Source organism: Salvelinus sp. IW2-2015, linkage group LG14 (genome assembly GCF_002910315.2).
Source record: "Salvelinus sp. IW2-2015 linkage group LG14, ASM291031v2, whole genome shotgun sequence".
NCBI lineage: Eukaryota > Metazoa > Chordata > Actinopteri > Salmoniformes > Salmonidae > Salvelinus > Salvelinus sp. IW2-2015.
The window spans coordinates 33230988-33244499 of record NC_036854.1 but is presented as its reverse complement, the minus strand read 5'-3'; the positions used below and the strand labels follow the sequence as shown (position 1 = coordinate 33244499).

Below are 13512 nucleotides of genomic sequence, written 5' to 3'. Positions count from 1 at the left end.
CACGGTAAGTTAATTACCTGTAGACCACGGTTAAGTTTAATTACCTGTAGACCCACACGGTTAACTACCTGTAGACCACGGTTAATTAAGTACCTGTAGACCACAGTTAAGTTAATTACCTGTAGACCACGGTTAATTACCTGTAGACCACGCTTAATTACCTTGTAGACCACGCTTAATTACCTGTAGACCACGGTTAATTAGCTGTAGACCACGGTTAAGTTAATACCTGTAGACCACTGTTAAGTTAACTACTGTAGACCACGGTTAATTACCTGTAGACACGTTTAAGTTAACTACCTGTAGACCACGGTAAGTTAACTACCTGTAGACCACGGCTTAATTACCTGTAGACCACGTTAGTTAACTTACCTTGTAGACCACGGTTAAGTTAACTACCTGTAGACCACGGTTAATTACCTGTAGACCACGGTTAATTACCTGTTAGACCACGGTTAAGTTAACTACCTGTAGACCACGGTTAATTACCTGTAGACCACGGTTAAGTTAACTACCTGTAGACCACGTTGTTAATTACCTGTAGACCACGGTTAAGATTAACTACCTGTAGAACACGGTTAAGTTAACTACCTGTAGAACACGGTTAAGTTAACTACCTGTAGACCACGGTTAAGTTAACTACCTGTAAGAACACACACTTTAACTACCTGTAGACCACGGTTAACTACCTGTAGAACACGCGTTAAGTTAACTACCTGTAGAACACGGTTAAGTTAACTACCTGTAAAACACGGTTAAGTTAACTACCTGTAGACCACGGTAGTTAACTACCTGTAGACCACGGTTAACTACTGTAGAACACGGTTAATTACCTGTAGACCACGGTTAAGTTAACTACCTGTAGACCACGGTTAATTACCTGTAGACCACGGTTAACTACCTGTAGACCACGGTTAAGTTAACTACCTGTAGACCACGGTTAACTACCTGTAGACCACGGTTAAACTACCTGTAACCACGGTGTAATTACCTGTTGACCACGGTTAAGTTAACTACCTGTAGACCACGGTTAATTACCTGTAGACCACGGTTAACTACCTGTAGACCACGGTTAACTACCTGTAGACCACGGTTAATTACCTGTAGACCACGGTTAAGTTAACTACCTGTAGACCACGGTTAATTACCTGTAGACCACGCGTAAGTTAATACCTGTAGAACCACACTGTTTAACTACCTGTAGACCACGGTTAACTACCTGTAGAAACACAGTTAAGTTAACTACCTGTAGAATACACACTGTTAACTACCTGTAGACCACGGTTAACTACCTGTAGACACAGTTAGTTAACTACCTGTAGAACATGATAACTAGCTGTAGACCACAGTTAAGTTAACTTAACTGTGGTCTAGAGCGTAGTTAACTACCTATAGAAACACGGAGGTAACTACCTGTAGAACACGGAGGTTCACTACCTGTAGGGAACCACGGAGGTTCAACTACCTGTAGAACACGGAGGTACACCTGTAGACACGAGGGTCACTACCTGTAGATCACGGAGGTTAACTACCTGTAGAACACGAGGCGTTCACTACCTGTAGAACACGGAGGGTTCACTACCTGTTAGAAACACGGAGGTTCAACTACCTGTAGAACACGAGAGGTTCACTACCTGTAGAACACGGAGGGTTAACTACCTGTAGAACACGGAGGGTTAACTACCTGTAGAACACGGAGGGTTAACTACCTGTAGAACACAGAGGGTTAACTACCTGTAGAACACGGTTAACTACCTGTACAATGAGGTTGACTACCTGTAGAACACAGAGGGTTAACTACCTGTAGAACACAGAGAGTTAACTACCTGTACAATGAGGTTGACTACCTGTAGAACACGGTTAACTACCTGTAGAACACAGTTAAATGAACTACCTGTAGGACACAGTTAACTATTTGTAGAACGTAGTTAACTTCACTACCTGTAGAACTCGTAGCGATCCTTCTTGCTATGGAACCCCAGCAGTCGTATGACGAGGATAACCACGTAGAAAACAAAAGCCATGTACATGTGTACGTGGATCATGGCACTGACCACCTTACACAGCATCTTCCCCAACCCCCAGTAACCAGCAGCATAGTAGTAGATCCTGAAGGGTACGGTGAGTAGGAACAGGAAGTGGGCCAGGGTGAGGTTGAGCATAGCGATGGTGATGACTGATCGCATGTTCGATTGGAGGATGTGGATCATCAGGGCCAACCCGATGATCCCAATGACCAGGACCAGGCTATAGATGGACACCAGGGTAAGACGTTTGAGGATGGACAGGGGTTCCAGCTCATCGGACATGGTAGAGTTAGAGGAAACCTGAGACACCAACTTCGCTGGGGAATGGGAGAGAAGAGAGAGAGAGAACAGAATGCAGTAAAGCAGACACTCTTATCAATTCAAATTAGGAGGGTAAACAACCAACCACACAATATCATTATTGTAGGTATTGACATTATATATCAGTGTTGTGTTTAGAGGTCGACCGATTATGATTTTTCAACGCCGATACCGATTATTGGAGGACCAAAAAAAGCTGATACCAATTAATAGGCAGATTTTTTTATTTTATTTGTAATAATGACAATTACAACAATACTGAATGAACACTTATTTAAACTTAATATAATACATCAATAAAATCAATTTAGCCTCAAATAAATAATGAAACATGTTCAATTTGGTTTAAATAATGCAAAAACAAAGTGTTGGAGAAGAAAGTAAAAGTGCAATATGTGCCATGTAAAAAAGCTAAAGTTTAAGTTCCTTGCTCAGAACATGAGAACATATGAAAGCTGGTGGTTCCTTTTAACATGAGTCTTCAATATTCCCAGGTAAGAAGTTTTGGGTTGCAGTTATTATAGGAATTATAGGACTATTTCTCTCTATACCATTTGTATTTCATATACCTTTGACTACTGGATGTTCTTATAGGCACTTTAGTATTGCCAGTGTAACAGTATAGCTTCCGTCCCTCTCCTCGCCCCTACCTGGGCTCGAACCAGGAACACATCGACAACAGCCTCCCTTGAAGCATCGTTATCCATCGCTCCACAAAAACCGCGGCCCTTGCATAGCAAGGGGAACAACTACTCCAAGTCTCAGAGAGAGTGACGTCACCGATTGAAACGCTATTAGCGCGCACCCCGCTAACTAGCTAGCCATTTCACATCGGTTACACCAGCCTAATCTCGGGAGTTGATATTCTTGAAGTCATAAACAGCTCAATGCTTGAAGCATTGTGAAGAGCTGCTGGCAAAACGCAGTGCTGTTTGAATGAATGCGTATGAGCCGGCTGCTGACTCTGCGTGCAATGAACGCAAGAGAAGTGACACAATTTCACCTGGTTAATATTGCCTGCTAACCTGGATTTCTTTTAGCTAAATATGCAGGTTTCAAAATATATACTTCTGTGTATTATTGATTGATTGATTTTATTGATTTTAAGAAAGGCATTGATGTTTATGGCTAGGTACAGTCGTGCAACGATTGTGCTTTTTTCGCAAATGCGCTTTTGTTAAATCATCCCCCGTTTGGCGAAGTTGGCTGTCTTTGTTAGGAAGAAATTGTCTTCACACAGTTCGCAACGAGCCAGGCGGCCCAAACTGCTGCATATACCCTGACTCTGTTGCAAGAGAAGTGACACAATTTCCCTAGTTAAAAGAAATTAGCAGGCAATATTAACTAAATATGCAGGTTTAAAAATATATACTTGTGTATTGATTTTAAGAAAGGCATTGATGTTTATGGTTAGGTACACGTTGGAGCAACGACAGTCCATTGTCGCGAAWGCGCACCGCATCGATTATATGCAACAAAGGACACGCTAGATAAACTAGTAATATCATCAACCATGTGTAGTTAACTAGTGATTATGATTGATTGATTGATTGATTGTTTTTTATAAGATAAGTTTAATGCTAGCTAGCTACTTACCTTGGCTTCTTATTGCATTCGCGTAACAGGCAGGCTCCTCGTGGAGTGCAATATAAGGCAGGTGGTTAGAGCGTTGGACTAGTTAACCGTAAGGTTGCAAGATTGAATCCCCGAGCTGACAAGGTAAAAATCGGTCGTTCTGCCCCTGAACAAGGCAGTTAACCCAMCGTTCCTAGGCCGTCATTGAAATTAAGAATGTGTTCTTAACTGACTTGCCTAGTTAAATAAAGGTGTAAAAAATAAAATAAAAAATTTGGCCAAATCGGTGTCCAAAAATACCTATTTCCGATTGTTATGAAAACTTGAAATCGGCCCTAATTAATCGGCCATTCCCATTAATCGGTCGACCTCTAGTTGTGTTCATGACCACCTAAAGCAAGACCGATTCAAGACCAAGACCCGAGAAAATCAAGTCAGAGTCAAGACCGAGACTGGGAGGGGGACAATGAGTCCAAGACCAAGGCAAGACTGAGACCAGAAAAATTCAGAACCATGATTATAATTTTGTCAAATCACCACCATAATAAGAGTTCAAAATGTCCAGTATTTCTGTGTTCATGTTTCAGAACAACACTGACATTCATTCTTTACACATTCAGAATAGTGAAAATATGTATGCTGAGGGAAAATAGAGTCACTCTACAAATTATTACTAACCCAAACACAGTGGGGAACAATGGGCCTTCTACACCTTCTGAGAAGATTTCTAAAATAATGATTATTATAATTATATTATTTTCAATGATGTTCTGATTTAACTCTCTTCCGTTTGTGTTGGAAAGGGTTAATGCTGACGAGAAAAAAAAATCTGGATTTTTGTTTGCTGGTCTCAGGGGAGATAAATCTAGCTTCCTACGTCAGCTATTGGCTAGGCCATMAGAAGCTACTGTAGATAAAGCCATCTGCCATTCAACTGTATTAGGGCAACATAATGGGTTTGACCGTTTTTACAAAAACATTTGGAATCTTCTGCCTTCTTGAAGGCCAACCTGCCACTGGCCAAAAGCAAGCAATAGTTTCCCCACGGTCTAGCTAGATAACTTTTGTTGTCGGCTAGTTTGCAGTTGCTGCAGCAGGTGTTATCAAAGAGGATGTTGTTGCTAATTTGTTAGCTTTCTCCTTTTCAAGAATAACTTTTAACAAGAAATTCTTAGAAAGTAAAATTTGAAATGATCATAATTTGGTGAGTGGAACTGTGTTTTTTATTGCAGCGCGCGTGCTGTTAGCCATCTCTTTGAAAATAACTTGTGTGTGAAACATTGTTTCATTTAAAGTGGAAATGACAGCATTTTAGCAACATGAAATCTTATTCAAATCTGTTCATATACACTCCCTGGAAGAATATGATACTTTTAAAACATTTTTTTGACAAGCGACCACTTAGATATAGTCATTTTCAGATTTTCATAAATTCTTAGAATGTTTGGGAATTATGTATAGTARGGCATTTGTGAAAATTCTACAGCAATATAGAGTGGGAAGCGGCCGGTGTGCTGTAGCCAATCAGAGCTACAGTAGACCTTTATACAAATAAGCCATTTGCCACACAGGCCCGCCATCATTCACTTTGAACTGGACTGTGTGTTTACAGTCAGTTACAACAGCGCGACTTTAGATCCTTAGAACGCATTCGCCAAAAGCCGCAAAATACACCTGAATGGATTTCTGCAAATATGTTACTTTACATTTGGGAACTTTACAGTTCTATTGATTAAACAACCATGAAAAGGTGTGCTCTCTCTCCCTCAGTTATGCACATCAACAACAACAACAACTAATGTTAACCAGAACAAGATGAGCTAAAATCTAACAAAGGAACATTAGATAAACCCTCTCAAACTTTTTCAGCTAGTTGGCCGTCAAAATTGCACTGATAAACGATGTGGAATTGTAGCCTCCTCGTCCTTCTGCAGCTTGCCTGCCAATGCATTCTTGTCCCAACCAAGCACCCAAGCTAACTGGCTAAAGTTGTCTAGCTTGCTAGCCAACTACTTCCAGACACAAATGARAGAACACCTTACTCTGACCGTTTTACTCGCCTTAGCAGAGCATGTTATCTAGTGTTCGTGACTAACTATTACATTTWTTTGCCTACGTTTACTGACACCGGTCATATTCAGCGGGTGTTGCACATTCGTAAATTCATCAGTTATTCTGCTCTCTGGCACACTCAGACGAGAGTGCTCTGAAATCAGAGTAGATAGCCAGAGTGAATTTGCGAACGCAAGAGATATGCTAACTGGATAACAATCGTTCAAGTTCTTGCTAGCTAACCAAATGACACCTGCATCTAAAGCTGTGTATAGCCACCGAAAAAACTATATGAGGGGGAAAAATCAGTCACTCACCCACTCCTCCAATGGCATGACATGACATCCTCCTAGCAGCTAGCTAGCTATCTAGCTACAGTTAGGCTCTGTGTTTTTCGCTTGAGAACAGAGAGCTACATAAATAGATGTGCTAGCCTATTAGCTACGTTATGACTGACTTGTGATCATTGTCCTTGCTAGTTTGATTGTATTGACATTCCCAGCCTTAGTTACATTCATCTGTTTTTGTCCAAAATATTGAATCATTGAAACTGAAACATTGCATCCCGAATGGAGTCAGCAAACAATGTACCAGGTCAGCTGTGATTTACAACCTGATAGCAATATKTGTTGGAGTACCAAGAAATGTATTGGTGAATTATATGAATCATGCATTGAACTGCATCCATCTATTCAGCCAACAATGCCTTAGTGTACGTCATGGAACGTTGACTCAAATACAACCTATTTTTAAAACCTTTTATAAAGTTGGTTTTGTAGGATAAACTGGGAATTTTATATTTTTGACTGATATTATGATTCTGTTTGTTTCATATCTGCAAAGTAGTTAAAATGCTGTCAGTTCCACTTTAAACTTTACGTCACTGGTTACTTTGTACTAAATGTGAAATGTTTTTTGCAATGGGAAGTGGTAGCTGCACATTTCGATTGGGAAATGCTTGATGGTTGTGTTTTTGTATTTTTATGATTGAAACCTACTGGCTTATTATGTCAGAGTTTATGGACTGCTTATCCTTTAACATCATGCTGTGTGTGACTGCTGTCTTTCCATTGGCCCTATGTAGTGATGCCTGGAGAAGGTGGTATAGTCTAATTTTGTCAAAAAGTTCCCAAACTGCCCACCCAGCAAAGGAAAGGTACCCTGTGTGGAAAAATCTCATGTTTTGTATATTTCTTTGTGAATTTTCCGATACATTTTTCAGATTTTCACTCTCAAAATGACACTTTGTTATAGAGAAAATACACAAATTTGATGGTCTAAGTCCACAACAATGCTTAAACCACATCAATCTGATTGCGTGGGCCTGTCAGGGTGTGTCCACCCAGGCCCCGTGATACAAACAGGCATGATGACAATTGCACATCACAAATAGCCTACTAACCAACACTTCGGACTAAACTTTTCAATACCTGGTTTACACACCCATTGTTGCCTTAGTTAACATTAACATTTACTGGTAGATATCATACGTTGAAACGTCTTTCCTACCCACCGGGCTACCGAGGTCGTTCTTCTGTGAGCTGCTCCATGGCAAAACCAGCTGAGAGCTGCACACAGTTGCTGTCTGCAGATGATATTCTGCTGTAACTAGGCTATGTGTGCAGCGCACATGCATGTGAATATATTTCACAGGCTTTGCGATTGTGTTGGCTACTTTGTGCATGATTTATCTATTGTACTACGTAATTGATAAGTCGTATACCTCCACTACACTACTTTGATACGCACCAGTAGGGATTAAGAAGTCAGTATATGCAATGGCCACTGAAAGAAAGTGGGTATACCTGCGTATACCCTCCACTACACCACTGGCCCTTTGTGTTTTACAAAAAGTGCACTCTCCTACATGAGTGCACTGGTATTATGGTTGCTGTCCTTTCAGAATCACCAACCTGTCACACACTAAAGGCCTTATGGGTTCGCCACTGCGCAAACATGTCTATAATAGATATAAAGACTGTTAAGATATTCATGTTTCAAGAAGGGTGTATATATTTGGCCTGGTGAAGCGGTTTTATGCGCTGACTGAAAGGAAGCTGATAATTATGAGTTTTTACTCTGCTGGTTTTGGCTGGTCTCGGGATGAAATTACCAGTCCTCACTGTCCACTGACTGAGTACAAATGTATCCAACACTGAGACACTCAATATGTGGTCTCGGGTACTACAGCACTGCATTATATACATACTGTCGGTCACAGTGGGCACATATTGTAATACAGTGACTGATTGTACCTGTCCATATCTACTGGTAGTGACAAAATAATGAAAATTAATCTATTAGGAAAACAACCAATGCGCAACACAATCCTCCTCACAACCTTAAAATCTATCAAGTAAGTCTCATGTCATTACAGAAGTCTTACGTTCTGGAAAATGACAATAGAATATATAGCAATATCAAATAATTCTTTAGACCTACCTTCTGATGGAGCAGGTAAAAACTTCAGGACGTTTTTGTGTGCCAGGGCATACAGGGCATACAGTGCCAGGGCATACAGTATGTGTGTGAGAGAGTGTGACCCCTGCACTTTTACCAGAGCTGCTTTACCAACCCCTTTTCTTTGTAAAAACGTACAGTGCGTTTGACAGGTCCTTTTTACATACTGTCTGCAGAGTCAGAGGCACACAACACCACATTCACGAGAAGGGATTACACATATGGCAGCACAGCCACAGAACTGTCAACTTCCTCTGACCGGCTCTATGCACCCACACTGACAGAGAGAGAAAACTTCCTGTCTTTCTCTGGGAGGACTCTATACTAAAGTCTTTCTATAGGCCTTTTAAAGGGTTTACAAAGGCTGTGAGCAGCTCCATACATCATTATTCAGCCTCATAAGATAGAATGTGCATGAAGAGTGAGTGTGTAATCCATGTGGTGAGAGACAAGGCTGTTCAACATAACTGAAACAGGATGTGGTGAAAATTGAGAGATATTCTCAGACGTGCCAAATTAGCCAAGACTTTTCTTCCAGTAAACAAAATCATCACCATCATTGTTCTCAGAAAGGGCTGATATACACTCACCGGCCATCTTGTTAGGTACACTACCCCGTACACAAAATTGGATCGCTCCTACAGACAGTGAGTCACGTGGCTTGCTATATAAAGCAGGCATTGAGGCATTCAGTTGCAGTTTGATTGAACGTTAGAATGGGCGAAATTAGTGACCAAGCGACTTTGAGCGTAATGTGATCATCGGTGCCAAGCGCCGGATCAAGTATCTCAGAAATGGCCACCCTCCTGGGCTTTTCACAAATGACAGTGTCTAGGGTTTACAGAGGATGCTACAACAAACAAAAAACATCCAGTCAGCGTTTGTCCTGTGGGCGAAAACAGCTTATTGACGAGAGAGGTTGAAGGAGAGTGGCAAGAATCGTGCAAGCTAACAGGCGGGCCACAAACAGCCAAATAATGGCACAGTACAACAGTGGTGTGCAGAACGGCTTCTAGGAACGCACAAATTGTTGATCCTTGTCACAGACGGACTATTGCAGCAGACACACCAGGTTCCACTCCTATCAGCTAAAAACAAGAAGAAGCGGCTCCAGTGGGCACGCGATCACCAACACTCTTATGTCAAGTGTTATTGAAGTGTTGTGGTTGCAGGTTCACATGGCACATCTAAATCCTTTTATTTTGGGGTGTTGCTATAGGCCACCAAGTGCTAACAGTCAGTATCTAGATAGTATGTTTGAAATGCTTGATAGTGTGTGTGATGTAAACAGAGAGGTCTACTTTCATGGGGACCTGAATATTTACTGGTTTTCATCCGTTTAAGGGGAAGCTTATCACTGTAACCAGTGCCTGCTATCTGGTTTGGGATATTAATCAACCTACCAGGGTGTTACAAACACTACTGGAACAAGATACTCCACATGTATTGATCACATTTTTACTAATACTGTAGAAATTTGTTTTAAAGCTGTATCCGTACCCATTGGATGCAGTGATCACAATATAGTGGCTATATACAGGAAAGCCAAAGTTCCAAAAGCTGGGCCTAAAATAGTGTCTAAGAGATCATACAAAAGATTTTGCTGTGACTCTTATGTGTATGATGTTAAAAATATTTGTTGGTCTGATATGATTTATAAGGAGCATGCTGACGCTGCACTTCATGAATTTATGAAATTGCTTCTTCCAATTATTGATAAACATGCACCTGTTAAGAAACTGACTTAGAACTGTTAAGGCTCCATGGATTGATGAGGAATTGAAAAACTGTATGGCTGAAAGAGATGGGGCAAAAGGAGTGGCTAATACAGTGCCTTTGGAAAGTATGTTAGGTTACAGCTTTATTCTAAAATTGATTAAATCGTTTTTTTCCCCTCATCTACACAATACTCCATAATGACAAAGCAAAAACAAGTTTAGATAGTTTTGCGTATTTATAAAAAAACAACTGAAATATAACATTTACATAAGTATTCAGACCCTTTACTCAGTACTATGTTGAAGCACCTATGGCAGCGATTACAGCCTCAAGTGTTCTTGGGTATGATGCTACAAGCTTGGCACACCTGTATTTGGAGAGTTTCTCCCATTCTTCTCTGCAGATCCTCCCAAGCTCTGTCAGGTTGGATGGGGAGCATTGCTGCACAGCTATTTTCAGGTCTCTCCAGAGATGTTCGGTCAGGTTCAAGTCCAGGCTCTGGCTGGGCCACTCAAGGACTTTCAGAGACTTGTCCCGAAGGCACTCCTGTGCTGTCTTAGTTGTGTGCTTAGGGTCGTGGTCCTGTTGGAAGGTGAACCTTCGCCCCAGTCGGAGGTCCTGAGCACTCTGGAGCAGGTTTTCATCAAGGATCTCTCTGTACTTTGCTCTGTTCATCTTTTCCTCAATCATTACTAGTCTCCCAGTCCCTGCTGCCACCACCATGCTTCACTGTAGGGATCGTGCCAGATTTCCTCCAGACGTGGCACTTGGCATTCGTGCCATGGATCATCACTGGAGGCTTCGTGCCATGGATCCTCACTGGAGGCTTCGTGCCATGGATTATCACTGGAGGCTTCTTGCCATGGATCATCACTGGAGGCTTCGTGCCATGGATTATCACTGGATTGGAGAGACACACAGAAGGCCTGGCTYTGGGAGAAGGCACAGGACTCACCAGGCTGGGGAGACATGCAGGAGGGTTAGTGSTTAGCACAGACACAGAACTCACCAGGCTGGGGAGACATGCAGGAGGCCTTGTCCTTGGCCGAGGCACCGGATGCACTGGACCGTGGAGGCGCACTGGCAGTCTCCAGCGCAGAGCTAGCACCACTCGTCCTGGCTGGATCCCCCCTGTAGCCCGGCAAGTGCGGGGAGTTGGAACAGGCCGCACTGAGCTGTGCTGGCGAACTGGAGACACCGTGCGTAGGGCTGGTGCAGTATATCCCGGGCCGAGGAGACGTACTGGAGACCAGATGCGCTGAGCCGGCATCATCCCTCCTGGCTCGATGCCCACTCTAGCCCGGCCGATTCGAGGAGCTGTGATGTAGCGCACCGGGCTATGCGTGCGCACTGGGGACAYYKTGCRCTYCYCCGCATAACACGGTGCCTGCCCAGTCACTCTCTCGCCACGGTAAGCACGGGGAGTTGGCTCAGGTCTCCTACCTGAGTCCGCCAATCTACCCGTGTGCCTCCCCCCCCCAAAAAAAAATTCTGGGGCTGCCTCTCGTGCCTGTTACCTCGCGCCAATTCCTCGTAGTGGCGCCGCTCCGCTCTAGCTGCCTCCAGCTCCTCTTTCGTCCCATGTCCAGGAGTCCAGAACCCTCTGCTCCTGGTTACCACACTGCTTGGTCCTTTTTTGGTGGGTGGTTCTGTAACGGATTTCCTCTTCGTCTGAGGAGGAGTAGCAAGGATCGGACCAATGTGCAGCGTGGTAAGTGTCCATAATGAGATATTTAATAAATCCACAGAACACTGAACAAAATATCAAAAGTACAAACAAACAACCGAAACAGTCCCGTATGGTACTAACACAGGAAAAAACCACCCACAAAACACAATAGAAAACAGGCTACCTAAATATGGCTCCCAATCAGAGACAACGACTGACACCTGCCTCTGATTGAGAACCATACTAGGCCAAACACATAGAAATATAACAACAGAACAAAACATAGAATGCCCACCCCAACTCACGCCCTGACCAACTAAAATAAAGACATAAAAAAGGAACTAAGGTCAGAACGTGACACAATCAAGTTGTAGAAACATCTAAAGGATGACCAATGGAAACAGGGTGCACCTGAGATCAATTTCGAGTCTCATAGCAAAGGGTCTGAATACTTATGGTTTTATTTTTATATATATTTGCTAACATTTCTAAAAATCTGTTTTTGCTTATTGGGTATTGTGTGTAGATTGCAGAGGATTTTGTATTTATTTAATAGATTTTATAATAAGGCTGTAACGTAACAAAAAGTGGAAAAGGTCAAGGGGTCTGAATACTTTCCGAAGGCACTGTAGGTCTGGCTGACTTACACATACTGACTTACACATTACACATAATTGAGAAATTATGTGACCTAAACTCAAAAAAAGAAAAGAAACTGTATTATGAAGCCAAGATCAGTGATATAAAGAATGATGGGAAAAAAACTTGAGTACTTTAAATGAAATTATGGGCAGAAAGACAAATTCAACTCCATTTGTAATGTAGGCTCTAGTTTTATCTTATCGTGATTATTGTCCAGTCATATGGCCAAGTGCTGCAAAGACCTAGTTAAGCTGCAGCTCGTCCAGAACAGAGCGGCACGTCTTCCTGTTCATTGTAATCAGAGGGCTAATATTAATACTACGCATGCCAGTCTTTCTTGGCTAAGAGTTGAGGAAAGACTGCGACTGTGTCTCTTCTTGTTTTATAAGAAACATTAATGTATTGGAAATTCCAAATTGTTTGCGTAGTCAACTTACACACAGCACTGACACGTACACTTACCCCACCAGACATGCCACCAGGGGTCTTTTCACAGTCCCCAGAACAAATTCAAGGCAATGTACACTATTATACAGAGCCATGAGTGCATGGAACTCCCTTACGTCTTATATAGCGCAAGTGAACAGCAAACCTGGTTTCAAAAAATAAATAAAGCACCTCATGGCACAACGCATCTCCCCAATGTGACCTACTTGTTGTGTGTATGTACTGACATGTATGTGGAACTGATAGATGCACACAATATATGTTAATGTTTTTAAAAGTATGTAAATTGTAAAGTCTTTTGTCTGTAATGTATTTTCCGTTATACGTCGGACCCCAGTAAGACGTGCTGTCGTCATTGGTGTCGGCTACTGGGGATCCTAACATTTGAGTGGAGAAACAATCTGCCTGATGCCATTGCGTCAGCATGGACCAACGTCCTCGTGGGAACGTTTCCGACACCTTGTAGAATGCCCCAAAGAATTCTGGCTGTTCTGGGGGCAAAGGGGGTCCGATCCGGTACTAGATGGGTGTACCTAATAAACTGGCTGAGTGTAGTAGTGCCAAAGAAGATAAGATCATGTACAACCATTCTTGGAGGAA

At 42.3% G+C, this 13512-nt stretch overlaps 1 protein-coding gene across 1 annotated transcript in view; it reads right to left on the bottom strand.

Moving 5' to 3' along the window:
* Positions 1–8503, bottom strand: part of gpr141 (G protein-coupled receptor 141) — a 19897-nt gene extending 11394 nt beyond the window's left edge. Inside the window, exons 1-2 of the mRNA XM_024000445.2 lie at positions 8418–8503; positions 1942–2344 (exon numbers count right to left, since the gene is read on the bottom strand). Coding sequence (XP_023856213.1) covers positions 1942–2309 — 368 coding nt within the window. The 5' untranslated portion in view covers positions 2310–2344; positions 8418–8503. The remainder of the gene's footprint in view (positions 1–1941; positions 2345–8417) is intronic.
* Between the last annotated feature and the right edge of the window lie 5009 nt (positions 8504–13512).